The 27,202-nt window shown below is 39.8% G+C and overlaps 6 protein-coding genes across 16 annotated transcripts in view; 3 read left to right on the top strand and 3 right to left on the bottom strand.

Annotated features, from left to right (window-relative positions):
- Window positions 1–778: 778 nt before the first annotated feature.
- LOC128880227 (queuosine salvage protein) lies at window positions 779–5,306 on the bottom strand. Of its 2 annotated transcripts, none has more exons than XM_054130074.1 (6): window positions 5,106–5,306; window positions 4,765–4,980; window positions 2,098–2,257; window positions 1,719–1,799; window positions 1,386–1,571; window positions 779–1,170 (listed from the first exon to the last, which is right to left on the bottom strand). In XM_054130074.1, the coding sequence occupies exons 1-6, from the start codon at window positions 5,199–5,201 to the stop codon at window positions 932–934; spliced, it is 978 nt and encodes a 325-aa protein (XP_053986049.1). In that variant the 5' UTR covers window positions 5,202–5,306; the 3' UTR covers window positions 779–931. The 2 variants fall into 2 exon arrangements, with proteins under 2 accessions (XP_053986049.1, XP_053986048.1); XM_054130073.1 differs by having other exon boundaries at window positions 1,719–1,832.
- On the top strand, window positions 2,240–4,904 carry LOC128880228 (uncharacterized). 4 transcript variants are annotated; one of them, XR_008457783.1, is made up of 5 exons: window positions 2,240–3,104; window positions 3,191–3,538; window positions 3,665–3,926; window positions 4,084–4,176; window positions 4,261–4,904. XR_008457783.1 is itself a non-coding variant. In XM_054130075.1 (3 exons), exons 1-3 carry the CDS (start codon window positions 2,698–2,700, stop codon window positions 3,843–3,845), a joined length of 936 nt encoding a protein of 311 aa, XP_053986050.1. In that variant the 5' UTR covers window positions 2,240–2,697; the 3' UTR covers window positions 3,846–4,904. The 4 variants fall into 4 exon arrangements, 1 of the variants encoding a protein (XP_053986050.1); XR_008457782.1 differs by having other exon boundaries at window positions 3,665–4,176; XR_008457781.1 differs by having other exon boundaries at window positions 4,084–4,904.
- A 383-nt stretch (window positions 5,307–5,689) lies between the features above and the next one.
- Window positions 5,690–18,568, top strand: LOC128879970 (uncharacterized). The gene is made up of 20 exons (XM_054129550.1): window positions 5,690–5,823; window positions 11,206–11,283; window positions 11,551–11,789; window positions 11,936–12,045; window positions 12,128–12,224; window positions 12,291–12,523; window positions 12,741–13,125; window positions 13,199–13,766; window positions 14,414–15,161; window positions 15,289–15,472; window positions 15,543–15,719; window positions 15,940–16,591; window positions 16,745–16,943; window positions 17,028–17,124; window positions 17,350–17,479; window positions 17,551–17,606; window positions 17,778–17,976; window positions 18,044–18,191; window positions 18,271–18,376; window positions 18,434–18,568. The coding sequence occupies exons 2-20, from the start codon at window positions 11,208–11,210 to the stop codon at window positions 18,494–18,496; spliced, it is 4,467 nt and encodes a 1,488-aa protein (XP_053985525.1). The 5' UTR covers window positions 5,690–5,823; window positions 11,206–11,207; the 3' UTR covers window positions 18,497–18,568.
- On the bottom strand, window positions 6,349–10,911 carry LOC128880214 (F-actin-capping protein subunit alpha). Of its 2 annotated transcripts, none has more exons than XM_054130042.1 (4): window positions 10,830–10,911; window positions 10,142–10,557; window positions 9,307–9,556; window positions 6,349–9,220 (listed from the first exon to the last, which is right to left on the bottom strand). In XM_054130042.1, exons 2-4 carry the CDS (start codon window positions 10,337–10,339, stop codon window positions 8,802–8,804), a joined length of 867 nt encoding a protein of 288 aa, XP_053986017.1. In that variant the 5' UTR covers window positions 10,340–10,557; window positions 10,830–10,911; the 3' UTR covers window positions 6,349–8,801. The 2 variants fall into 2 exon arrangements, with proteins under 2 accessions (XP_053986017.1, XP_053986018.1); XM_054130043.1 differs by having other exon boundaries at window positions 10,650–10,881.
- Window positions 18,569–18,887: 319 nt separating the features above from the next.
- LOC128880213 (uncharacterized) lies at window positions 18,888–23,675 on the bottom strand. 3 transcript variants are annotated; one of them, XM_054130040.1, is made up of 7 exons: window positions 23,643–23,675; window positions 22,048–22,803; window positions 21,403–21,891; window positions 21,235–21,295; window positions 19,587–21,126; window positions 19,207–19,443; window positions 18,888–19,106 (listed from the first exon to the last, which is right to left on the bottom strand). In XM_054130040.1, exons 2-7 carry the CDS (start codon window positions 22,065–22,067, stop codon window positions 18,901–18,903), a joined length of 2,553 nt encoding a protein of 850 aa, XP_053986015.1. In that variant the 5' UTR covers window positions 22,068–22,803; window positions 23,643–23,675; the 3' UTR covers window positions 18,888–18,900. The 3 variants fall into 3 exon arrangements, with proteins under 3 accessions (XP_053986015.1, XP_053986014.1, XP_053986016.1); XM_054130039.1 differs by having other exon boundaries at window positions 22,048–22,220; window positions 22,666–23,653; XM_054130041.1 differs by having other exon boundaries at window positions 19,207–19,422; window positions 22,048–23,653.
- Window positions 23,676–23,941: 266 nt separating this feature from the next.
- LOC128880212 (obscurin) overlaps window positions 23,942–27,202 on the top strand; it is a 38,793-nt gene continuing 35,532 nt past the window's right edge. For 2 of the 4 annotated variants that reach the window (XM_054130034.1, XM_054130038.1), the window contains exons 1-3: window positions 23,942–24,085; window positions 25,828–25,896; window positions 26,058–26,122. In XM_054130034.1, the coding sequence (XP_053986009.1) occupies window positions 25,857–25,896; window positions 26,058–26,122 (105 nt within the window). In that variant the 5' untranslated portion in view covers window positions 23,942–24,085; window positions 25,828–25,856. Of the gene's footprint in view, window positions 24,086–24,265; window positions 24,505–24,577; window positions 24,833–25,827; window positions 25,897–26,057; window positions 26,123–27,202 lie in introns of those variants that run through there. The other 2 variants (XM_054130035.1, XM_054130037.1) reach the window with 2 other exon arrangements.

Genomic DNA, 27,202 nt, shown 5'->3' on the forward strand with positions numbered 1-27,202 from the left:
TCGAGTAACTTAACGAAGCATATCGAACGAGTTGCCATCCTTGCCGAGTGTAAGCATGCTCAACATCGTTAAACATCGAACAGATTTAAATTGACCGAAACGATACAGGCTCAACGAATAATCGATGGTTCGTCCTCTAGTTTTAGTGCATCGTCGAAAATAAAACTAAAAGCAATCGCGGATACGATTGCGCTCGTGCCAAATGACGTTAACGATCAGCCAAAGAAAATGAATGTTCGAAATTTACGAGGGAATAATTGTTCGCTTTGCGAAATTTCAACTGAAATCTACTTTACTTTTTGAATCGTACATTTTTCTTCGGATACATTCTTTATTTTATGGCCGTTTTTGCGATCGACTGTAAATATTATATGTATATGTGACTCGAATCGTTTAAATTGCTTCGTGTATAGAACAAAAATACATTGAAAAAGTATGAATTCAGTCTGGCAAGTTTATAATCCATAGAAATTTATATAAACTTGTATCGCGAAATTCATACCGATTTATAGAAATTTCTTTCAAATTAAATACGTAAGATGTGCGTTGTTTGTTATTTATTAATGTCAGAATTTATGTCAATGTATATGTAAATAATTATAAAAATTCGGTCGACAGAAAGAGAGATGTTCCTTTGATAAAATAGCAAAACTATGAATGTATGAAATGTATTATGTACTCTGTTTCTCCATGCTTAAACGAGTGTAACGAGACGGTTAAGGATTAAAAAAAAAAAAAAAGTACATATCGTGGGTAAGTCACGGTCACGGGAAACCACACGGTGGCTCAGTTTTATTCGAACGTTCGAAAATACATGAATCCGTTAAACTGCAAACGTCTTACAATAGTATTACCTGTTATTAATCGCAAAAATAGTTGAGTTTCCAAAAAGATTTTGGAAACGTTAGGATGATAGGAATGCGTGAAATGTTCAGTAATATATGCATCTCGTTTTATGGAACGGTATACGGTCTAGCTCAGCGGCGTGATCCCGTCGATAATTCCATAAATAGTGATCTATCGATATCTCGTTGACATCTGTTTTCTCTAAGTTTAGATTCGGATCGCGACCAATCAAATATCTCAATTCCTCCTTCATCAACTCGACAGCCCTTATCGAGCATCCGCGAATTTCAATTTCGTCATCCCCGCCGTTTTCTAACTCTTCATCTGCAAATGTCAGGGTAAAAGGTGTAACGTGCTACACTCTATTCTAACGGTAGAAGCTCTCTTTCATCGAATGGCTCGTTCGGTAGTTGCAAAGTCGTAACGTCGTAACACTTTTACGTACGATCAACGCACTTGTGTACGATCACATACTCTTCGGGGACTACTGGTGTAATGGCCGCACTGAAAGTGAACAATTCGTTTGCAAGAAAACTTACCGCACTGAAGCCTATATAGCAGTCCACTGCTATAACGTAACACCCCAAAGTGCAAGAGAACTTGAGGAATACGGTAATCAGCGAATGCCGTGATATAGTCTATATCGTGGAATTCACCTATTCCCTCTCCGTTGAAACAAGTCCAAATATCGGCCACCAATATTTGTGCCCTCTTGTAGAAACTTACTAAAAGGAAAGCGTTCGCTCGTAAGCGACTGACTCGATATAACGTAACACCGTTATCTTTACGGTTTCGACAAATCGATACTTTACTAGTGTATCGAGCTTAAAGATAACAGGGTTAGCCTTGCCTTTTCGGCCTGGCACACCTACCTCGAAGATTTTGGTAGTCAGCCTCGTCTTGATACGATACAAATTCGTTCACGATAAGTTTCAGCAACTTTTCCGCTGAACCTGAACACAATTTGATACATTCCGTGAAGGTGCCTACGATCGAACAACATTTTACGATTCAGCTTGCAGCATCACAGACAATACAATACTTAGCAAAGTGTAACGAATTGTAGCGAATCAAGTATGATAATTTGCTCAGAAAAAGCACGCTCGAGCCCGTTTTTACATATTTACAAAGCATTTCACTGTCCAGTCTATAACTTTACAATTTATCAAATCCTTTAAAGACAAATGTTATACACTTTCGTTATTCTTTTCTTCTTCTCTTTTTAATTTTGTTTGTATACAACTAAAGTACCTTGATAGTTTTCTAACAAAATCTTTCCAGCTTCTCGCAATGACTTTATTCTTTCGTCTAAAAGTGGAATGGTAGCTGTATTATCGCCCCGAAAAATCTGCTCGGCGTCGCACCTTGTTATGCGAGAGTAATACTTTGGGTCGATTATAGGTTTTCCCTCCTGTTCGATGTATAATAAATTAAGCGTTTTACGATGTTTTTCAATGAAACGATACACGATACACGATACATATTCAAACTATTTTTAAAACAACGTAAACACATTTGATTTGTAAAAACAAATGAAGTTGAACGCGTACACGAATAACGATGAAACGATATTTTCTCGTCAAATTTCTCAAGAATCGTTTTTGACCAAACGTTTCGCTTTCTGGCCAATAAAATGATGTCAACGTGCGATAAACATACTACCGACATAATTAGTCTTAAAAGGCCCACGTGAGCATTTATTAGGTAAAATCTACAAATATATTTTCACAATTAATTCCATTTCTTCTTTCTGTCCTATTTATTCGTATCAGAGGTTTGGACAAGCTTATCGAATCGATTCCTAAACCTAAAGGTGCTATTCCAAATTTTGGTCTACCAAAATGGAAAGTAATGCCATTAGAGTCAAAGATTCCAATGGTACCTGGACCAGAAGGTGCTTATAATTTTACCAGACGTAAAATTGGCAAAGAGTTATGGATTTCGGCACCGGATGCAGAATTTAACTTGAGCGATCCTTACTGCTACGAAATGGAATTAACTTATGACTCCCTGCACGATAAGCATTTAGTTCCTTACTTCTCCAGACCGAATAATATTCAACATTTAATCAAAACTGGACTTGTTACAAAGAATTTAGATGCAAAGTGCTCGTTGCGCGATTATAATATGTACAGAAAGTATTTACGAAAGTTACACTGCGACAGTATAAGGAAGGAACTAAATAAAAGATCGAAATGGTCCACCGAAGAAAGAGCTATTCGGTATGCGCAAGAACAAGCACAGAAGGAAGTGAGAAGGTAACCACGAAAACATGTATCGAGTTACAGATGACCATATACGTACATAATATTTATAAACGTTACCATACAATTTCCATCATCAGATTAAAAGAAAGAGACAAGTTAATGAAATTGAGGAGAACGATTATCAGAAATCGTAAAATTGCTGAAAAACTCAGACTTGAAAAACAAAAAGAGAAGCAACAAAAAGTCGAAGAAAGGTTACACATGTTGTTATTAAGGAGACAACAAGTTCAAAACTTGCAACGTATTAAGAGTAAAACGCGAGCAGAACATATTCGACAGAAACAAAAAGCTGCAGCAGATCGTGAACGACATAAAATAATTCAAACTCTATTAGAATGGAGAAGAAAAGAACGCATACGCAAAAAAACTAGGGAAATGCGAGTATCGCATGAACAAGAAGAGAAACGAAAATTGGTACAACAAAAGTATGCATCAATGTTTCAAGTATTACAGTTGTGATATCCAAGTAAATTAATTTAAAGAAAGTTTCTTTAGCTGTCGCTAATATTTTTCTTTTTTTTTTCTCTCTAACATTTGTCGTAATATTTTAGATGGGAAAAAAGACACGAATTTCAGAAGAAACACATTGAAAAAGAGCAATTTCTGTTACAATGTATAGACGATCGACGCAAAGACTTTATACGAGCGTATAATGATAAAATAAACCGAGAAACAGAAAGAATGAAAAGTACTTGTTACCGAGTACTTGAGAGTTTAACATACGGACATTGATAAACGTGATAATTTAATTTGTAGGACTCTTGAAGGATGTGAAAATGTTCGTAAGGTGTTACTTGGCTAGACGCTACGCAGGTGGGGAACGAATTTGCTGCGAGAAAGGTTTTAACGACCATGTTGACAAAGTATTCCATTTAAATTTATAAATATCAGAAACGTTCGATACATAAGTATTTTTTTTAATAAAAATTCAACTATTTAACTAAAATTAACACCACAAATCATATCGCAGAATCCAGTATCATCTGTAAAATCTGACGAAAGGGGACATCGATCCAAGCTTATGCATGCTTATACCACTCCGATGAAACGCGATACAGATAAGGTGATAGAATTTCTAAATTGTTTTGGCAATCTGATAAATCATGTAACCAAACCTAGATAACTCGATAGAAACTATATCCTACAGCGTATTAAGTATCCCAATCAAAAAGTATCGCAAACAAAGAAAAAAACAATGAAAGAAAATAAGAATACAATGTCGAAAAAAAGAAATGAGAGGAAGATAGCAAAGGATGGACACACCAAAACGAAAGAAAAAAATTCAAAAGCAAGGAAAAAGAAAAAATATACTGTTCATAAAAGTGGTAAAAGTGGTAAAAGTGGTAAAAGTGGTAAAAGTGGTAAAAGAAGAACAGGTAAGAGAAGACGATTAAAGACAAAAATAGACGAAGAAGAAAAACCTGAATTGGAAACAATAGGAGAATCTGTGTCTACGATAAAAACTATAGAAACTTCTGAAACAGCTTCTACACCTACAGAAAAGTGCAGATGTCAAATAATTAAAGATTCCATTAAGGCTGTTGCAACATAGCATCATTATTCATATATTTATCAAAACCAGCTTAACTTTAGATAAAATTAGTTCTATGGTCGAGTGCTTTTGTTAAGATTATAAAAGAATATGACTCACATCCATCGCCCTCTTAATAGAAGCACACAATGCAAAATATCCTGTCTGGCCATTGACGGTCCACTTTGGAGAATCCGATTTGCTCCAAAACGAATAATTCAATGTATCTAAGACGAATATCCAATCGACAGCCCCGTGATCTTCGGGAGAAGGATGAAATTGAAACTGGGAAAAATTGTTTGTATTTATTCTCCGATTCTTGAGGTCTTCTAAAATCTGTGAAAAAGGATAACCTTATCGTTTCTATTAAAAGATAATTAATTGCAGTGCAATCAAATATTCTGTACTTGTTTTTACACGATAGAATTGTAATATAAATTGAAGAAACAAAAGTTACTTACTACATAGGTTATATTTTTAATTCCTAATTCTTGGAGGAAAACATTTTTAGATAGCATTGCTATTTGATGGCCGGATTCTCTCGGCATTAGAGTCATTGTTACATATAATATTACAGTTCGTCTAATTAAAAATTAATCAGTAAATATTAAATTAATCACTGCCTGACAGCCACTGAGAACGCCTGTCGCCTCGACAACATAACGCATGCACACATGTACACAGTTGCGCGCCATGCGGTGGGAAAATGCCCAAGTTTGTCGTGAAATGAAAAACAACTTACCATCTACAGTTAATTAGACAAATGGCGCTACCTAACGGATGCAGTGGGAACTATTCGAGGACAAACATGGGCGTTTTCCCGATAGAGGCGCTGACCAAATTCCGAAAATTAGTTTGATTTTTCGCCGCTTGGAGTCGCCACCATTGAAAAACTGTAACGTCGGTATGTAATAAATTTGTCGCGTCATCTAGTGTACGCAGTAGAAACTACTTTTACTACAAGCTTAAATTCCCCCACCGATGGCGCTATCGGTATGATTCTATCACGTGACATATGATCCATGGCGCGTTAGCAACAATTCCGTTGTAAACAAACATGGCTGTCAATGTCAAAATTCGTGGGATCGTTTCTTGGATCATCTTTTAATTATGTGCATAAATGACTAACTTGGTATTACTGTACCAGTGTTTCAGAATTTTGTAATACGTCAAAGGAAGGTAAGAACTTTAAATATTGTAATCGTATAGTTTTTATTAAAAGTATTCTTTGAAACATAACGCACAACAGCACATGTACACTGCGTCTGCTTAGATGAAGCACGCTAATAAGAGAACTCGTAAATTTAGTATGAGAAATTGCAGGAAAATAATTTTAAAATATAACCGAGTTGTGCATATTAGATGATGCTTAATATTTTTTTTTTATTTTATAATATTAATACCAAAATTTGAGGTTATTTTCCATGATGCTATGATACAATTTTATTTATACATTCTTCTATCATAGTTTATTTCGTAACATTTTATTAAGTATGAAAATAAAATGTACGTGGCACATTTCCTGTGTTCTTTTTCTTCATCCAAATAATTCCATGACTCTATTATTACCATATATTCATTAATAATTTAAGTAAAATTATTCTTCTTGCTTTCTCTGTGTGAAAATTATAATTTGTTACAGAGTTAAAATTTATTATCCACATCGAACGTAATTTATAGTTTTGAAAGTTAATAGTCGAAACATAAAGTGTTGTGTCACTTTATTTAATCAATCATAACATTTAATAATACATAATTTAACTGATAAATGTATTCTGTGTTTAAGTTTTTACATAAGGACATGCGTTTCTTATTTTACGATACACTCGATTGTAGGTAATACCTAATTTTTATTATCATAGGCAACTATTTTCTGTAAAGTTTGATAAGATTCGAAACTTCAACGCTTCATTTGTAATTTACATACGTAACACAAATTACAATGTTTAAATAATATGCACATTTATATTTACATATAAAATTTCAATTATTGCGATAGTTAGTATACTACTTTGTTGTATCATCGCTGCACGTTTCTCCAACTTTCCTTTTCCACAACTAATAAAACAATTTTATAGTCTTATACGTAGATTGTTTTTCTTGTATTTTGCTCGAAAAATTTCTTTGAAAAGTTGTCAAATGGCATGATTAAATAAAAGTTTTTGAATTACGATGTAACTTACAAAATATGAATAATATTACAAACATGTTTCGAATCCTACAGTCTGAAAAGTCAAATGGTAGTGTGCTTCGTCGCATTCATTCATTCAAATAACATATGTACATAATACCCCCTCAACGTAAAGTGAACAGATTAAGGCTCCAGCGGGCTATAGGCTACATTCTACAATGTACAATGCATTATGTACTTTGTTAGTTTCCGTTTCCGCGTACATGTCTGGTTGTGTAATGTGTGGTAAGCGATAGCACCAAAAGATTTTCCAACATCATTATTCGATACAAATGATCCATACAACTACGATATAATTAACACAGAAATTAGTTGATTAGATCAGTTGCAATGATTAACATTTATTTTATTCGGTATCGTTAAACTTTGCAACGTATCTGCCATAATAGACATACTTATTGTAAAACAATACATCTTAACAAAAATGTATAAATTTATACTTTATGAAATATAAAATTGGACAAAAATAGTAGGCCTTGCCCACCGATATTTGTAGAGTTACGATCTCCTTTATATGTATATTTTGTGTATCGAATGGTATGAACACGTAATGGCATTGCGTACCAGATTGCAAATCAAAGATAGACATACCTATTCCATTTGATATTACATATTTTGACATCACCTGTGGCCCCAGCATGCTATTATATTTGTACATAGCATGAAACCAGTACGGTAATAATATTCATTTCAAGATATACGAGATGTGTTATTGTGCTTTTTAGGTGTTACAAGGCTTAAGTGTTAGAAAAAATTGTATTATTGTGCAACTAACGAATCGAAATTTTAATTGTTACTAATCCAAGTTTTTTTAACTCGATGATTTCGTTAGGCTGACCGAACATTCACATGTTAGACAGCAACTTCCTTTCGATCGTGTAACATTTCACGTTACATTATACTCTGACAGCTAACGCCACGATATCGATGCGATTAAAAACAAAGAGAAAGGTATTTAACCTTCTACTCCAGACTGCAAACACAATAAATTGCATAGTATGGAATTTACGGAGTAGAAGGATATATTCATCCAAATTATCAATAAGACAATAATCCATCTAATTAATCGTAATGGATAAATTCGATAAATGCAACTCGCCAGAAATTGTCGTTCACATTAAAAATTAATTATTGCACGAGATCATGAAACTATAAATTAAATAATTTATATCTGTTTGATACCAACAGTATAGATTACTATCTAATTGATAAACTTTGAATGAATCCATTAAATGCATTAATGAATTCCAATATTTCACTCCGGATTGCTAATTCATATTTGATTTTGGCTATTAATTACAGATTCGACATAGTTTGATTCACTAAATATAATTCTAATTAAAAAATGCTTACAAAAAGTAAGACCAAGGATCCCCGTTACCCCAAGAGTGTAAATTTATTAAATGCTAGTGATTCTATAAGCAAATGTAACACACATCCATTAACGTACGATTAACGTATCGATTAATGTTACTCTGACTGAATATCGTAAAAAAAAAAAGAATATTTTTATAATGCGGATGAGTATCTCTAACCTGCACGTAAATTGTATTATGTATGAAATCAACGTTACAGCAAAAGACTTGCTTATGAAATCCGTTAAAAATAAGATACAAGATAGTAAACATAGTTATTGAGCAGTTAGAAATCGTTAATATAGAACTTATAAAAATGAGTAAAAAAGCAATAGTATATTGTAATAAAAGTGTCTATTTTTGTCTCTTTTTCAAGCAACCGATGATTACGAAGATTCCTTTCTCTATTGCTTAAACTTTTGCAATAAGATAATTAAGGGGTCCAGAGGAACCTTGAGTGGCATGCATGAGTTTCAGTCAAACATCTTTAACCAAAGTTTATATAGCATCGTTACATTTGCTCCCATGCACATCACACCTCCAGACTTCACCCATGCAGCAAAATGCGCTTTTTAATTATTTCTCTTAATATTATATAAAAAAATCTAGTTCTATTGACTCTTAAGCTCTTTGCCAATACTGTACGATACAATTTTGTTCCAGTCAATTTTCGTTCGCATAACGGGTAATTGCCTTCGTAAGGCCTTGAAGGTTGTGTCAGACATGGTTTGGTAGTTTTCCGAAATAGCAGTTTGATAGTCATTTTCTGATTCCTCAACCAGTCGTATTAACTCCTTGGCTGTTTGTTTCTCGTTTGAAATTGGTAAGCTTTCTTTTACTTCTTTGCTACTGACCAGCTGTACATTTCCATCTTCGTAATAATGAACTTGTACTTTAAGGCTACCTCTTAGTTCCGCATTTCCAGAACTTGGACTAAAACTCACAGTCCACACAGAACGCCAACGGCCATTCCAAAAATTTTTAGGTTGGAACTGATGATCTTCTATGCAAGCTGTTAGCGTAATATTACCTATGCAAACGAAAACGCTATTCGTTATTTTCACTTCTTATCGTGGAAGTGTATAACTTACGGTTACCCAAAAAAACTGGTAATACCTCCTTGACTCTTTCCAAAAACTGAACACGCGCCGTGTCTATAATGACTTTGAGTATAAGTCGTTATTTCATCTTGAAAGGCTGACCTCCAAGGTTCGGCTATGGAATCCGGTTCGTATGGTTCGTAATCTTGGGCCTCCTTTCTAAGATGATCGTATTTAAAACTTTGCTTACTACGGGCATCGTAAAACCTCTGTCCGCCTAAGTCATTGTGTTCCGTTATAAGCGCAGGATATTCGCTTCCTTCGATCTGAAGCCAAACGTAGAATAAATTACTAGGTATAACGCGAAAGCTTTAAATTATGTCGATGTTGTAGCAAAAAATTTAGATGCAAAATACCTTTGTAGCAAATCTATAACTAACCTTAATGGAATTTAACCGAATCTATTGTAAAATACATAACGTTCAAATAATGAAACGAAAATTTGACCGAACGGGAAGCGAAGAAAAATTAACAATGGATTCTGTAAATTTTCTTTGAAAAACCAGCACCATATGTAACTAAAATTAACTATACAGTGGCGCACAATCACGATCGAAATTTCAAGAAGATTCTCGCGTAATAACTGTCGTATACAAGTTGGACGATATTTGATATAAACAATCACAGGAACCAGATGAACATTATTCGCGCTCCAGTTTCACTAAAAAGTCAACGTCACCTGTCGAAATCCCGGACGCGTGTTGCCCGATTAGGCACGCTATTAGACGTTGAAATTTGATACCGGACGTTCCTGAGACACCGTGACCCTTTAATGCCACAAATACCGAACGGCGTAGCGGTTACTATCATAAAAAATCGTTGAAGATCGTCGGAAAGGTCGATGATGATACCTTAACAGGCGTGAGCTGATCCTTGTTGTATTGAGCAAATGCCCCAGATGCACCCTCCTTCAACAGGTTGTCGTTGTTCAACAAGACCCTCACATCATTGAATACCTCGTTGAATTCGCCTGGTGGCGAATGCAGTATAAAGTCCGAAACTATTCGTACTTTTTCTTGATCAGGAATCACATCTCCATCCGCCGCCATCTTACCTTTCCACTGGCACGCACACTCCGCGATGTCAAACCAAGGTTAGTGCAGTGCAGGTTGTACCGGCGTATCGAAGCACTGCCCTATATACCCGGTGACGCATCGCAAACGGGACATAACTCGTAACTCGTCATCGACTATATCAAACATATTTAGTAGGATTTTCATCGAATACCTGTTATGTTACCACATCATCATTTTCACACCAAACCAACCTACAAACAATATCATTCTCTTTTTCAACGTTTCTGCGGAATGCGATATACGCGATGTACGCAATGTTAAATAGACAAATATTCGTAGAAACCTCTCAAGTAATGCCGATAAAATAATTACAAAATGTATTCGATATCTACGATAGGAAGACAGAGTATCGGTATCACACAGAACATGATAAATTCCAGATGAATCTCGACTACGATTATTGCCCCTTCCTAGTCAGCCGTGGTTTTGCCTTCTAGATTCTGGTTCCAATACATATACTTACATATTGATACAGCCAGATATCACGTTTTATCAGGATATCGCGGCTGATTCGTGTAATGTTCCCTTCTAACCGCATCAGAAAATCATACTTTTCATCGAAAGTTCGTCGCTGCTGGGTATCTGGTTTACCCGCCAAAATTTGAATAGCTCTCGAATTGAGAGGAAACATGGGTTCGAGTTCGAGCCATATTGTACCGCGCATTCGCGTCGTCCTTAAATATGTTTGTCAACTTGCAAATATTTTGTTCCTCTTCTCTTTCATTACAATCTTGGAATTATCGTTAAAATAAAATTAATTAAATATTGCTAGATTTCCAAACAAAATCAATCATGTTATTTGATTGAACGGTAAAGTCTAATATAACAGGATTTTCAAGATATGGCGGACGATCCGAATCGAGACATTTTGCCTGTGAGGGAAGGCTCCTGCGCGGATACCTGTCGCAGTAATATAGGTGTGTATTTCATGAAAAAATTTATCAAAATATTACTTGTTACCTTTTACTATCGATTCGATACTACATTAATCAATTAGTGTATCCAACTCGAAAAGTATACAGTAAGACCTCGATTCACATACACGTATATACTATATAGGGAAAGAGAGAGAAAATATCGAGAACTAACTGTGTAATCTTTTCATGTTTTCAAATATTAGTGCAATGTCTTCGGCAAATTCAAGCTGATATTATTTTCTTATTTTCACATTGAACATACCAAAGATCCCAGAGAACGGCATTTTGTGTATAAGCTCGATCGTTACCAGCTGGAAGACAAGTATTTACGACTGCTCGAAGAAGCAAGCGAATTGAAGAAACTGTCAAACTGTCAGGAAGACAAGATCAAACGATTGGCGACGAAGCTGATGAGAGTGACTGCCAATCCAAGAAACTGTACCGTCGCTTTGGACGTTTACGAGGACAAAAATAAAATAATCGCCCTTGAACTCGAAAACTCGAAGGTAGTGGGGTGAACATTTGAACTTGATCGAAATACCGAAATTCAACTGCTTAACTCTACGAATTTAACTTTACTTTTAAAGAAAACTAACAATTACCATGTATAAAAGTTTATGTAAAAGAGGTGCATTACTAATCGATGTTCCAGCTGAAAGATAAAATCTCTGTGTTGAGAAATCAACTGTTGAGTCATGCGGTAACAGGTAGATCGTCATCGAGGAGCCGCAATCCCCAAACTAGGCCATCTTCCGGGCGCATGTAAGTGCGGACCGTTATATTTCGTATTACTAGCGATCCGAGACGATCTATAAATCACTGATCGTCGTGATCCTTGTTTTAGAACGTGTCGAAGCGAGAACAGCCGCACCAAGATACCGTCTTGTCACTGCATCGTCGAGACCGTTAACGACGACTACGAAGCGCGAAGTAAAATTCAGGTAATAGTCATACATTGGAAATACTTGAAAGTTAAACGCTTGGAGTCGAATGTTGGTTTCGAACAGGAATTGGAGGCGCAAAAGAAAGAGATGTCCTGCAGGATAGCGCAGCTGGAAAAAGAACTGTCCGCGTATACGGTTACTGCTCGGAGGGAGAAAGTCGCTGAGAATATCGAGTACATAAAATGCTGGCGACAAATGAAGCAGCTGAATGATAAATTGATAGTCGCACGGAACACGAACGAGTCGTTGAATGCGCAAATTAACGGTCTAAACAGGATGCTCGAGGAGACGACCAAGTACGCTCAACCTCTTACTTATACATATTTTGCTTGTGCATCGGCACGCGGCGTAGTTTAGCACTCAACGAACAATGTTCACCCGTTGCATTACGAGTTTCTCGCTACTCTCTTTTTCTCTCTCTCTCTCTCTTTTTGCGACTTTGCGTTGAGATGCTTGAAAGTTTTCGAGTTGAAATAAATAAAACAATCGCAACCCTTGTATAAACACAATTAGGAACAACCAAGAGACTACAAAGGCGCTTTTAGCAGAGAAAAGGCGGTTATCAGAGATCGAAAAACAGATGCTGACGACGAAAGATTCTCAATTCTCGTTGAAAGAGAAGGACGAGCAGATAAAGGACTTGGTGAACGAGCTGAAAATATTACAGCAACACAACAGCGAACTTATAGCACTCAGTTCCAAGAAGGGTGACGTTGAATCGGAGAACCTAGAACTGAAAAGAACGGTCAACGAGCAGCGTCATGATCGGGAAGCTTTAAAAACTGCTTTCAATGCCGAGCAAACCAACATCGTAGCTCTGCAAATCTCGAACGAGCAATTACTTGAAAAACTTGACGAACTTCAAAAGAACATGGACAGTTTAATGGTACAGTTGACGGTCAGTTTATTTCCAAAGTAATAGATTCGTTTAAATAATCACCTCAACAAACGATACTTGCGTTATTTTACAGTCTTTTCAAACTCATTCTCAGACCGAGAAACAGGAAACGTCGAAGGCAACGCAGATATCAACGAAGCAGCCCGATAAAAAACTCTCGACAACGACCGACAGATACCAGCGAAAGGAATCCAATGCCGATTTGGTAACAACGTGCCGAAAGTGTTGCGAAGAATCCAAGAATATAGTACGATTGGAAGAGACGATTTACGTTACTCGAGGACTGCAAGCCTCCAAACCGATAGACCAATCCGTGCAAACAGAGTACGCGGTTGAACTGATCACCGTGAACACAAAAGATCAAGTGACATCAGCCATGACGCCTGGCATCGAAGAGAAATCACAGGACGAACCACGAGAAAAGCTCGTCATCCAGGAGAAAACGGAAAGGACGATATCTAAGGAGAATCCTTTGACGCCAGAGAAGATGTTGAAGCTTCTGGAACAAGCACAAATTAATACACCCCTAGATGCAGCGAGATTCGCCTACAAGGATGTGGCTAACGACGTAGACTATAACGACATCCTGGATCTAAACCAGAGACACAGGCAAGTTGTCTCCCTTGAAAAACTGCTCTTCGGCGATTCTAATTGCTGACAAAGACTTTTCGGCTACCGATCAGTCTCGATAAAATACTTGATTTCGCGTAGCAATTTATTCAATATCGAGCAGCGGACATTTAACGAGCCGAAGAATATTCTATTCGTTCGCCGATATAGAGATTCTTGACAAAGTTTAACATCGTTGTTCCAAGAGCAATAGATGTAGCGATCGTATCGTCAAGCTTCCAGATTGGTCTTTAAAAGTATCTCAATTGCTCGCTCGAAGGATGAGATAAAATAATATACAGGGTGGAGCAATAACTATAAATATAAACACCCTGTATAATAAAATATACGTAGATAAGTGTTCGAGTAACTGCGGTGGTGGTGGGTGGCCGCAAAACTCTTAAACAAATTTTGTATTGCCGTACATTCTCGATGAATGGTCTTTTACAGTTTTTACGTTCGCCTTTCTTGTAAAACGAATGTATGCGTATGTGTATCGGTGTTACTACTTTGTGCGATCCTCGTTACGTTGTAATATATGTTTCGGTGTTACAATAATAACAACCGTTGAAAAATTAACGTTTCTCGAAGAAACGTTTCTTCGATCCATTTATTTAAACTCCCTATCCTATCACGCCACCTTCAAAAATTATTGTTAGATTGTGTTGCAGCGATGCAGAAACGTTTAGTCGAGCGCTCAAAGAAAGTCCAGCATTCCAACGCGAATCTCGGCAAGAGAAAAACGAGAAATACCCAAGTTCCGCTGATCGTTTGGAGTACCAACCTCCCGATACCGATAAATTCTTGTCTCTTTTATTTAACGTACTACAAGAATATTGTATCTCGGGTACGATGCCCGAAGGTGCTAATTTGTATCGGCCAACGACAGTCGAGCACCAATTCTCGAATGACACGAATAACAGTATCGGCGAAAGAATCGGTCGAGGTTCGAAAAAATGTTTAAATGTAGCACTCAAAGATCAGCACGCCACTAGTAATTCCTTAAATATCGAGGCTTTAAACGAAACCAAGAGAGTTTTAAGGACGACAACCAGTCTAATAGGATCCGGTTGTGCTATAAAGAAATCCTGCTCGAACATTAATAACAAACCACGCCAAGAAAAAATGAGAAGAAAAATGTTTCCGAATGTCAAGTGGCGCAATCAAATTACCAGGTTCTCCGAAACTAGAGATTGTAATTGCAACGACACGATACGCTGCAATTTTAGTTCTGATTGCGATTACCGTTGTTGTAACGACGGTCACAGGAAGTCGCACGCTGCATCTACAGCCGATAATCGAAATTCCCAACGTAAATTACGATCGATGACAATCAACAACGTTCCAGAAAACGTTCAAACCGATACGTTCAATTCTTTCGGTCATAGTTGCATACAGGATGGTCTCGGCACGATGTACATAACACGGTAACGAATATTCGTGGTTTTAACCCGTTAAGTACGATCGTGTTACCGATTCAAAAAGAATCTACAAGTTTTTCTTGAAAAAGATCGAAGAATGTTCCAGTGATAATTGTTTTTTCATTTTTGGAAGTAAATTGCTGGACGAAAACGAGGCAGGCCCATATAGATCTTGGGAAAGGAACAAGAGATTTCCAAAAACGAAGAACGATTCCGATGACGATAAATCGTTGCGCGAATACGTGAACCAGTTGAACAAATGTAGAGAATTATTGGACAACGATTGTTCTTTGAACAACGCAGTTGGCATTTCATCAGTAAGAGCTGAAATATTCCGAAATTCTCGCGACGGAAATATTAAAGCATGGATAATGTACTTGGGATTAGGTAAAGGAAATAATAGATGACGCCAAGAGCCGAAAAGCGGAATCATTCTGTAGCGTAAACTGCCCGAACGAGTGCGCCGATGTTTCCAGTTCCGCGTCCGACTCGTTTCCGTTAGTAATAACAGATGGTCAGGGTCTGATGGAACTTCATATCTTATCTCTGCAACTCTCAACTTCTGTTAGTACAATATTATATAAAGATATACGTATATCGCTATACACGGTGTTTCTTTGTAAGTAGAGATGAATTTAGGACGAACAGGTAATTTTCAAAGTTGGAATAAACATCGGAGTAGCAGATAAGTGTTTAATACATCTTACTTACGATATACACACAGTATCGTAGTAAAATGAAAAAGAATAAAGAAAAGAGTGATTTTTCTGTTGAACATTGCTAGGCTAAACAGATCCTTTTTCGAGAGAGTAACCTAGAAAACGTATCGTTGTTCGTAAGCTGGGACATATGGAACCAGGAGACAGCGTACACACCGACGTTAAAATGTTCCAAGCTGAACTTCAATTCCTCGTTTGTTTACCGAATCCCAGATCTCCATTCCTTCTTCAATTACGTTCTCTTGGAGTTTGTCATGTTTCAAGTGAACGTCTACCACGAGGACAATGACAGCTACGTGGTAGCTGCGGGAAAGCTGTGTATCAAGGACATTCTGGATTATCCCCAGAACAAGCTGCACTATATCGCTCCGGTGAACGGCGTGATTCCCTGCTCGCTTGGCACCACTTTTGGACAATTGTCCCTCTGGGTCAGACTGAGTTGCGACCTCGAGAAGGTGGAGGCTTTCAAGAGAAAACGGAACTTGAACGGTCAACCGGAGTATCATCGAGTCATCGGGGAGAATGTACCCGAAGCGGTGGAACCACCGTGGAAACATGACGCGGCCGCGGCCGCGGCCGCGCCCTCGAAAAATGGCTTGTACGTATTAAAGGAGGGAGGCGCGGACAAACATTTGGCTTACGAGTTGTCCAAGGATGACATCTTTCTGCAATCGTCCATGCCATTTGAAACAAGTAAAGGTGAACAGAGTGTATTCGGTAAAGAAATCTAGCAATAATTTCCAACGATCCGAATCCAAAGCTGTAGAATCGGTGATGAAACACGGTGATCTTGGTTCGCTTTATAATTTAGCATCGTTATAATTGTATAATACAATACATATATGTATGCACCACGTACGTTACATAAAGGTAAATTGGCTGTAAACGGCGATAGCGAATCGGCTGGGGCTGATGACGACATTTTGACCGTAATGAAGGTGACCGATACGGATCTTCGTCTATCGAATCCTTACGAACAATCGATGAAAGCAGAACAAGTACTTGAAAATGATCCTGATATCCTGGATGATCGGCACCGGTATCGGCATCATCATCGATTACAAGAAAAGTAATCGATCTTTACTTTTTAGTTGTATTCTCAGCACATTTCTGCTTTCAATTATTATTGATCGAAAGACACGCGTTTTATTAGAGAGCAGCCCGAGCCACCGATCAACGATGTAAACAAAGAAACGGAAACACGAGCAGAGTCATTGAGTATAGCAGAGTTCAACGCCGATATCGCTAACGTAAGGACCAAAGATCGAACTTTACTTGAATATATCTTTGTTACAGTATTTATAATACGTGCGGATAGAGCGTGTCATTTTCAAAGTGTTGAACATTCTTGAAAATTATCGAGGACAATTAAATTACTATAAATAATGCTAAGCTGGCCTAAGAGAATAGAATCGGATACTTGAAAGGTGGTGCACCGTGGATAATTTTAATATTACGAAATTTTCATTATACAGAACGTACGCGATAGGTTGCTGACGCAGAATAATTCGAACGAGTCGTTCCAGGAAGTTACCAACGTTTTCTCGCAGAAAAATTGGGACAAGTACAAACGGAAAAGCATACTCGCGTTCACCACCGCATTCAGTAATTACACGCTTCGCGTTCATGTTTCTCGCTACGCGTAAGCGTGGTTTATTTACGAGAATGAATTGCAGGGCCCAATAGTAAGGAGAACCAGAACAATTACGACAGCGAGACTTCCAACGACGGCGTATGAATTTCACTTTCAAACATTTTACTTGTATCCTCGTTAAAGGGTTCTCTGTGGGATCTCTTACTCGAAATATTTAAAAAAAGAAAAAAAAAACAGAATATCTGTTTTTTAGTATTTTAGGCTAGAAAATCCTTGAAACAACGCTAGTTTTTCTTTTGCTTGTTGCAGTCTATCGAAAAAGACACGATCGCCATCGAAATCGTCAATATTATTCTGTTCCCGAAAAGTTTTGTGATGGAGGACGAGGATATACAGCTGCTTTACGTCGAATTTTCCTTTCTTGGGTACTGCGGCTCCGATATGGAAACGATCTCGGTGCAGAAACCCACGTCGCCCGACCAAAAACTGACGTTCAATTTTCGAAAAAGTAACGAAACAAACACTTCCTCTTTAACAATCGGAAGAGATTGCTTTTCTTGTGAATTTAATTACAGAATTTCAAGTAGACGAAAAACGTCACGCGGTGCAAGATAACATTTTGCGAGCGATGCTCAACGAGTCCACTAACCCGAGCATAAGATTTATCGTAGTTTCCGAACCCCTTCCTGAGGAGGATGACACGAAAGAATGCGTAGAAATCGGGTAAGATAATATTCATTTGTATAATTGGAAATTGCTCGATGTATAATATATGTATATTGGTTCCGCAAAATAATCTTAGGTACGCCAATTTCAATCTAAGAGAGTACGCGCTAGGAGACAGTGAAAAGATAGTAACGCTGCCTATATACGGTATAAAGGAGAAGGAGAAAATTGGTCTATTGAAGGTAGTACGACGTTGGTTGACCGTTAATGCGTAGTTAATGAAAAACTAACGATTACAGATCTCCGTAATTGGTCTCGATACGATACGGCAGCGTTTGGGAAAACGTCAGTCTAGTTTATAAAGAAATGATCGGAAACGATATGCTTGTAAAACGGTGAAAAATTATTTGTGCGTGTAACGTTCGACGAAAAGTCTAGTAAAAGTCTAGTAAGAGGTAATTGCATTAATTAAAATTCCAACGATTGTAAAAGATCGAGTTTATTAAAAAAACTACTTACACAAGTAATAGAAAATATTCTACGATATTTTTGCTGTATACGCTCCGATTCGTTATTTTGTATTTACCGTAGGAAGGAATCGTAGGCTACGCAAACATCGATGTCTGCATATTCTTATCGTAATTCTGCCTCTCGATTGTCCATGTCCAGTCAGTCATTTTCTGCTATCATCTCAGCGCCATTTTTCCGCGTCACATACGGATACATACATACATACATGTATGTATATCGACGCCAAGCGTTTACACTAACTTCTTTTTTTATCGATCTTTGGTGTAGTGGTTTCCGTTCCGTTCGAATGTTCCTTCTCCTTCAAGCTGGACCATCTCGTTTTTCGAAATATATCGTTGAACACGCTCGTGGCAACCTGAAAATCTCTACAATCTTTTGGCGGTCGAGCGACGGACCACACACCTGCTATAGTGTCGATGCCTTGACACACTCTGCACGCACCTGAAACATTAGCTTATCGATATAGGTATATTCGTATATCGATCGTTATTCGTTCAGCGTCGAAATGTTTGGAAAAACAGGTTAAATACAGGTTACGTACCGACAAACACCGCTATCGAGGTTGTATGGTTATCGGTAGCGATCAGAGTGAAGGGTGAACCACGTTTGAACGGAGCGTGACCGGTCACGTTCCAGGTTCCATTGAGCAGACTCTCGTGAAACCGCGGAGAGGGTGGCTCCGAGACCGTCGCGATTATAGTATGATTCACGACCTTCATGTCCAGCTTCATTCCGGCCTGTGTCGTTGACCAGGACCCTGACAAACGGCAAGGTAAGCCTAAAAATATCGCTAGTTTCACACATCAGCTGGTAGCCGTGACCCTGACAATGAGTCGGTAGCGTCTCACCGTAAGCTTCAGAGTTCATTTATTAGACGATATTATCTACATACATATGTTAGAAATGTACGTTTTACGTTACCTTCCTTTTTGTTGTTCTTTGCACGGTCCAACTTGAGCTCTTCCAGCTCCTCCATGATCGTATCGAGTAACTCGCTGGCAACTTGTTTGGTGTCGTGCATCGCGATGGAAATGTTCACATTGTGACTTTTCATCTTTTCTTGTTCGTTAAACGGTGCCAGGTTATCGTTCGGTATTCCATTATCGGTCAACTGTCTTCTGGAATAGCCTTCTCCCAAATTAGTATTTTCGTTTCTGGTTTCCTGTTTAAGGTAACTTGGACTCAACATATGCTGTACTGGTCGATCGAGGCTATCGGAAGGAAAATAGTGACGATTATTCGTTCTCTCTATTGCGTTCTCTCTACTCGCGAAAGGAACAGAGTTGCTGGTATCCGTGTTCACGTTAATTCCCAGCGACTCTAGAATCTTTCCTAAAGGTTGGTCCATCGCGTTAGGAAGATTCACGGAAGGTAAATTATTGTTTTCTAGGGAACTTTGATCCCCGAGATCGTCGAAATTAGATCGTGGACGAGCCTCGATATCTTCTTTGCTACTCGAAAATCTCGTGTTTCCTGCTAAAGGACTATTGGTTATACTTTGGTCGTAATTAACCAGACGTTGCAGATTGGTTCCTCCGCCGAGTCGATCGTTAGAGAAATTCTGCATCTTGGAAACGCTAAACTTATTCGAAAATTCTGGTACCTCCGCGTTGACATTTCCATTTTGCGGAAAATTGACGTTCGCCGTTTCTGGTTCGACGCTTTCCTTCGGATTTAAATGTTCAACTTGATTCTCGTATCGATTCGCGTAATTCAATTGATTCGTATTAACAAACTGTCGAACCTCGGCATTGTTCGGTTGTTCCGAAGCGTCTTCAGCAACGACTGGATACGGATGTGGCATATAAAAATGTTCTCTTCGATCATCCGGAAATGTTAGCTCGTCAGCCGTTCCAAGGAGTCTCGAATTTCGATCGAATCCTGATCCTGATGAATGTTCGCCGGTAGGATAATTGTAGAAATTGTCGTTGTAAATGAAATCTTTGCTAGGAGCATCGTAATCCTGATAGTACGGCCGAAGGTTGCTATCGATCTGGTTGTCGGTATAAAAGGACGTAGAATTTACAGTCTGGCGTGTGAACCGATCGTTAGGATTCCTTTGGTCGACAGCGACTCTGATCGGAATTTTGTTCGCCGCGATATCTTGGAGAACGTCGTCTTCGCTGTAATAATCCGAGTATTCGATCCCCTGGTCGACGGAATTATTTTTTTTTAACGGGTCCTTGGTGGTTGTTCTCATCAGACGTTCGATCATATTTTCGCTATCGCGTAACGTCATGGGTTTCCCGTGTTGGCGCGTTTTCATCGACGATATCGAAGACTCGGTGTTGGACGTGGTCGAAAGATCGATGTAATCGTTCCCGTCTATTTCAACGGCGGTAATTTTTACGTTTGATTTCGCGACCGGTCCTTTGTTCCGTGATTTAACGTCGTTAACGGCTTGGGTACGTTTCGCAATGAAATTTTCATTTTTAGTGTCGCTTCTGGTGGTCAACGTTCTCTAAGCGAGGGAATAGTTTTCAAACCAAGTTTTATTCGACGTGCGGTACAATCGTACACGTGATCAAAAATTAGGATTATTGGTAAGCGGAGAACGAAGCTTACCTACCTTGGAAGATCCCCTTCTTTGCCATCCAGCGTGTTGATTTCTGTACCGTTGCCGATGATGCCTGGCGAAAACATTTCCTTTGTATTATTTTCACAATAAATGTTTTTAATCGCGTCACGCACAGGTGTCGAACATTTGTTATCTTACTGGATTTTTTGAAAAACGCACCTTTTCCTTTTCCTTTTCTTCTTTTTGCGCCCCTTGGGTCTCGTCTCGCTACCATGTTTCTTCGCGTCGAGCGACGACTTTCGTCGCGGCACTGTTGGCACCTTCACGGAAGCGTAAAGCTTTGCTTGCCTATGAGGTGGCTTTCGACCATGCGTCAGCTTGTGCATGGTTTCCTGCATCCTTGGCGATTTCAGAGCCTCTTTGGCCATTTTTCGTGCCAAATATCCATCGGCCAATCGAGGAATCCTACTTTCCATTAAATTACGTTCACCGGACCGTCCAGGTCCATAAACCTTGTCCAGTTGTCGTTTTCGTACAGCCAAGTGTTCGTTACGATCATTGGTGGATTTCGCGTTTTCCTTTGAAAAAATTGCATTTTTCTGTACTCGTTGCACAGCTTCGCTCTTCTTCAATGGATCGAGAGTTAATTGGTTGTCGTTGACTTGGATGGAAACTGCGCTGATTAGTAGCGGAACGATCATGGCCAATCTGTTTGTTTATCGAAAGCTTCAGTCTCGCTTTCGTACGCAATTGCGAATAACGATAAGACAATAATAGCGAGAATAGTCAAGTTGGAATTTCGAGTAATTCTAACAGAGGGATTGTGTACCTGACAAGCTAACTAGCTAAAAGGAACGATCATACCTGAACAAACTTAGCAGCATTCCTCCAAAAGGTAAATCGATCGAAAAACCGATGCTGGTGCCATTGAATCGGTACACGCTGGATCTTTCAATTTTTTACTTCGCTAATCATCGTGCAGGTTCATCTCGATGTTATTCTCGATTTTGAACGCTATCGTCGTCGGCTGTTTGCGACTATTTCGTCAATTACGTACAAGAAAAACGATTATTTCGGCATACGTTTTCCCACAAGTTGACATATCTCGAAATAAAGGTTCACGAAAAACGCTGGCGCGGGATTCGATGCTCGTTTCTCGAACGACCAACTTTTGTCATCTCGTCGATAAACCATAAACCAGAGTCCACGTGTAGCCAGTTTCGTTTCGATTCTAATAGAAATTAGGGCTTGGAAGGGTTAAATTGACATGTCCGTTTAATGGCACCGTTTAAACGAGCAATCACCTCGAAAGCGTTCGTAGAAACGAAGTTGGACAGAGATCTTTTGACAGAGACAACTACAAACTAACTGACAGTCGCATTTCCCGCTGTCGTGGATATATTTAAAAATAGGCCCAGGGGCCGATTTTACGATCGTTCGAGCACACGGAGCCGATCGATCGATTCCGATAACAGGACATACTCGTATTTGGTCGGTCGTGAAAGTACGTTGCGGGGCAGTTGCGTTTCACGGTGCGCGTATTAAAACCAAGTCGGAACACAAATAGACTCCCAACGATCAGTCCAAGTACTATCGGCGCCGCGCCGGACAGAAGCCAGGCTGCGGGACAGCAAAAAGGACGAGTTCCGAATGGTTAGCTGCCGGCGAAATTATGGCCGGTACAACGGATCGCAAACACAACGCACGTATCGGCGGTGAACCCTGGAGACACGTAGGCATCGATTATTATTAGAACCCAGCCAAACTACAACCGATCTACGTTCGTCTGGGGAACGATATTACAAGTGCATACAATCGACGACCAAGATAACTCGTAATTTTTACGGTATAAGGTGAAATCTTTTCCTAGGAAGAGTCTGCGTAATTCCACGGGACCGAATCGCAACTTATAATTGTGAAATCGACCGTATTTTTAAACGATCGATGCTTCTCTCAATTGCGCAATCGAGCATTTCTAATTATTTAATTAAACCTTGGCGCGCGTACAGCCTCTTCGACGAATGCAAATCGGAACGCAAACCGATCAGAAATTAATTCTATTTTGCGGTAGGGAGTTTCGATATTCATCGCGGAAGGAGATTCGATTCGAACGTCGATAATTTACAATTGTCCAACAGTCTACTGGTAATTAACCTTGACGCGACGCTCAGTGCCGCGACGAAGGTGAAAATACCAAAGGTCGCGGTTTCTGCGCTCTTCGAGTAGATCCATCTTATTCTTATATACGCTTGTACAACTGTTCGATTATAAAAAATATCGAAAATTGTTTAATAACGCGTAAAAACGTGTTGACTAGATGCGCGCAACCGTGTGAAAATTCCATGAAAATTGACGTGTAACGATTCGCTAGGTCGCACGAGTGATTCGTAAACGTACGTATCGAAACCCGTGTCGAAAGAAACGATTGATTAGCGAAACTTTGATTCGAAAAACTTAACAGGTGCCAGGTGCGTTGTTTCCACGGCCAGCACGAGATGAGACGAGACGAGACGAGACGGTAAGCAACGGGCACCGTGTCTGGCCGCGGCAAACTCATCGACAGCGAAAGAAACGAAGAAAGCAAAGAAAACTAAGTACTACGACATCGATGAAGAGGACGAAGAAGAGAAGCGCGCGGAGAGCGCCGCGCCGCGCCGGGACGTGTTGCCGCTGGCATTGGTAGCAGTCTCGAGATAGCCGCCGGCTGGCTTCCTCACCGCCTCGGGGGATTTATTCGGGGATTCCGAGCGCAAAGTGGTGAACGATATCCAGTGGACGATCCATCGATCGCGCTCAGAGTGATCGTTGCCGCAGGGAGCCGCGGTCGCCTGCGATTCTCGTCCGGGAAATATAGAAAACAAATAAACAAACACTCCGTAGCCAAAGTCAAAGTTTCCTGGAGGTGAGTCTTTGTCACCCCGGTGACATTTTTCTAGGCTAGTTTCCTGCTCGTTCTTTTCCTCTTCCAACTCGGCCGTCACCGTGTCAGCTCTTCGTTGTGCTATTTTCGTGAGTGTTGTGCAAGTGCCGAACGCGTTCAAGCGTTCGAACCTCGAACCATCACTCGATCACTCCTTGTCCTCCGAGCGCGAACGGGCCCAAACACCTCGAGAAAGGTTTCGTTCTCCTCTGGGTCGCCACGTATAGCAGATTTTCGTCTCGATCGCGGTTGACCTTGGACGATGCCTTGCCGTGAATTTCGGCTGATTATTTCGGGACGTAACCGAACGTAGACGAGCTGTCGTCTTGATCGCGGGTAGATGCTCGCGGGACACCAGTGATGTGCGATTGAAAAATAAAAACGATTGCGTGGACGGGCCGGTATGTCGAAATGTTGTCGAACACAGCCTTGGCTAACGTTGAAAACATTTTGCGCTTTATGATACGATTGCGAGCTACTCGCGCAACTTTCTTCCGCACCATGTGTCTTTGTCGCGAATAATATACATAATACAATGTCTGTCGAGTTGTCGCGAGGTGACGGATACGAAATACTGTCAACTCGTCGTTCGTAAACGCGGCCGGGCAGGAAGAAATCTTGCAAGGATTATTTATTAGTCGTTCGGTGTCGATGCTTCTGTGATCGATAAATTATCAAGTTACCAACGATTTATCCTTGTTCGTGTTGAAACCGAAACTACCCTTTACGGTGAGACGATTTCTGTTGGTGCGATAAATACATCGGGCGAAACTCGCGGCCGTAATGAAATTCTGTGTTACGTGTTCAAGGTGTCTCATAAAATAGCTGTGCTATTTTACTGGCACAGTTTCCCCGAGAGTCGAGTGCATCCGGTGAATCAAACCGTGGAGGTCCCGTTCGAGCGAAGGCCAAGTTTTTAGCCTCGCGGAAAAATGACCGAACGAGCGCCGTCGACGTTGACATCGGCGTCGGGACGAATAGACGCGTTACTTTCGCGCGTACCTACTATATATATATTATTATTATTTGATGGCATCGAAGAACAGAATGTTTATCGAGGTGGCACGCGAACGTTTCCTCGATCGCGTTACTCGTCACTGTAATTGCGTGGTGCGTTGCGCAGCATTTTTTGTTCCTGGCTTTAGGTGGATTTCAGCGTCGAAATCAATGGCGGAAGTGACCCGATTAGTAGCGAAATACAAGAAAATGCGGCCAACCCCGCGCGGTGTGCTAACGGGCCAGCCAATCGGACAAACGAGTACGGGTGCCGCGTGTCGGAAATAGATTTCTCTTAAACTAAAGGTTGATCCACCGACGCCGTTTTTACCATCTACGTAGATCATTCGATCCGTCACCCCCTGAAATCGATCGAACCGTTGCAGCGAGTGACTCTGTTTCGATCCACGAAATGGTTCGATATAGAAATTACGACTCGTATTACCTGAATATTTTAAGAAATGTTGAAAATATCCAAGTATTTACGCGAAATAAAAAAAAAAACAAGAACAATTTAACCGGAGGACGGTTGTCAGCAGTTTCCAGGTCGATAATTTACCAACCGACCGAAGGGTTAACGTCTTTACCGAAATTCGTATCGCGCCTTTGCGACGCCTCTTCTTAAGATGGCAGCACCATTACGAATCAAGCAGAGCGGGAAATTACACGTTATTTTCGATTTGAAATCGATAGCGATTTACATTTCTTTTTTTATTTCTGCATTTTAGAATGACGGTGTAATGTGGAATTCGCTACGATGGCTTCCAACATTTCGATTACATGTAAAACGAAACAAGGCAAGTTTTTACATATCGATATTGCGCATAGATTACTTCCTATTTACCCTATTCATAGATTGGATCGTTTCGCTACTTTTCATTACAAAATATTCTCGATTTATGAAAGTTTGTAACCCTGTTTCAAGCTTAACTAACGGTGTTTTCGCATTTCTGTACAGAAATCTCATCGGAGATAACTCGAATTACCAGAAGAGAGGGAGTCACGACCGCGTCATCGAGCAGGGTGAGTTTCGCTTTTAGTTTCAAACCTTTGTACCGTAGAAAGCAGTAGGTTGCTCGAACGATCAAAACACAAATTTCTAAATTCGCCGACGCCGATATCGAAAGCATACTTCGGGGTACCGAAGCGTCGCACCGTTCGTTACCACGCGTTCTCAAAGGTGGCCCAGATAATAAAGAGTGCAAACATGAAACGTTCTCGAATAATCGACTAAACGGCAACTAACGAGACGTATATGCCTAAACGCTAAATACGTTACGTCACGATACCACCATCTAAATTAAACTAAAACCAAGGCACACCACGAAGGTAGATAGAATATCTGGTTCGATGCCAAAGCTTGAAGACAACCAAGAACTCACTGCCATTCCAACTACTCCCGCAATGCACGAACACGTCTCTCATTCTTCTCGGCGATCGTTCCTCCTCCTCCTCCTCCTCCTCCTCCTCTTCCTCGTCGTGCGATCGCTTCCTTTCGCTACCTTTCGCTACCTTTCTCTCTCGTGCACACGCACGCTCCTTATATTCGTTCGAAGCGAATTTTTTTTCCTGCTCGTCCAATTTGACATGATTTACATGAAACGCATTCTGTCGGTGTTTCACGCTTCCTGGAAGAACAGTCTATCGGTGTCCGTTGCGGGCGACGCGACGCGACGCGATGCCGACGCTCCGCATGCCACACGATACCGAAACGTCTCGTTTCTATCCTTAATTAGGTCTTAATTAATTGCACAATATTTGGAATTCTTTGATACACGCCGACCACGAGCGGAAGAAAATCCGATTAAAACGTCTGACCCGATACGATTATCGAAAGTGTCAACTATTTATTAAGAATTTCGACGCTTTACAAGAAACAAAGCAAGCTGAGAAAACAATGGTAACGGTGAGACTAATTGAGTGTTGCGTGTGAAAACTGAAAAGTAACTGGACCGATATGATTTTACACGACTATAGTCACGCTAATCGAATCATTAATCAAACATCGAGATCGAGCCGTCTCGATGACCCCTTCAATTATGCAACCCGCATCTCTAGTCTGTCGAAAACTTAAGGATATCGCTTTTTGAAATTGCACGATCA

This window comes from Hylaeus volcanicus, chromosome 7 (assembly GCF_026283585.1).
Source record: "Hylaeus volcanicus isolate JK05 chromosome 7, UHH_iyHylVolc1.0_haploid, whole genome shotgun sequence".
In the NCBI taxonomy this organism is placed as follows: Eukaryota; Metazoa; Arthropoda; class Insecta; order Hymenoptera; family Colletidae; genus Hylaeus; species Hylaeus volcanicus.

Excerpts from the sequence above, each read along its gene's own strand:
- LOC128880228 (XM_054130075.1), top strand. The coding sequence starts at position 2,698 with ATGCCATTAGAGTCAAAGATTCCAATGGTACCTGGACCAGAAGGTGCT. Across the intron at positions 3,105-3,190 it reads GCACAGAAGGAAGTGAGAAG|ATTAAAAGAAAGAGACAAGT; the intron begins GTAACCACGAAA and ends TTCCATCATCAG. Across the intron at positions 3,539-3,664 it reads CGAAAATTGGTACAACAAAA|ATGGGAAAAAAGACACGAAT; the intron begins GTATGCATCAAT and ends GTAATATTTTAG.
- LOC128880213 (XM_054130040.1), bottom strand. The coding sequence starts at position 22,067 with ATGCTGCTAAGTTTGTTCAG. Across the intron at positions 21,892-22,047 it reads ATGCTGCTAAGTTTGTTCAG|ATTGGCCATGATCGTTCCGC; the intron begins GTATGATCGTTC and ends ATAAACAAACAG. Across the intron at positions 21,296-21,402 it reads AAGAAAAGGAAAAGGAAAAG|GCATCATCGGCAACGGTACA; the intron begins GTGCGTTTTTCA and ends TGTTTTCGCCAG.
- LOC128879970 (XM_054129550.1), top strand. The coding sequence starts at position 11,208 with ATGGCGGACGATCCGAATCGAGACATTTTGCCTGTGAGGGAAGGCTCC. Across the intron at positions 17,125-17,349 it reads TCAACGCCGATATCGCTAAC|AACGTACGCGATAGGTTGCT; the intron begins GTAAGGACCAAA and ends TTCATTATACAG. Across the intron at positions 17,977-18,043 it reads GACGTTCAATTTTCGAAAAA|AATTTCAAGTAGACGAAAAA; the intron begins GTAACGAAACAA and ends ATTTAATTACAG.
- LOC128880227 (XM_054130073.1), bottom strand. The coding sequence starts at position 5,201 with ATGACTCTAATGCCGAGAGAATCCGGCCATCAAATAGCAATGCTATCT. Across the intron at positions 4,981-5,105 it reads TTAAAAATATAACCTATGTA|ATTTTAGAAGACCTCAAGAA; the intron begins GTAAGTAACTTT and ends CCTTTTTCACAG. Across the intron at positions 1,833-2,097 it reads TTTGTTAGAAAACTATCAAG|GCACCTTCACGGAATGTATC; the intron begins GTACTTTAGTTG and ends GTTCGATCGTAG.
- LOC128880214 (XM_054130042.1), bottom strand. The coding sequence starts at position 10,339 with ATGGCGGCGGATGGAGATGTGATTCCTGATCAAGAAAAAGTACGAATA. Across the intron at positions 9,557-10,141 it reads ATCAGCTCACGCCTGTTAAG|ATCGAAGGAAGCGAATATCC; the intron begins GTATCATCATCG and ends GTTTGGCTTCAG. Across the intron at positions 9,221-9,306 it reads TTTTGGAAAGAGTCAAGGAG|GTAATATTACGCTAACAGCT; the intron begins GTATTACCAGTT and ends TCGTTTGCATAG.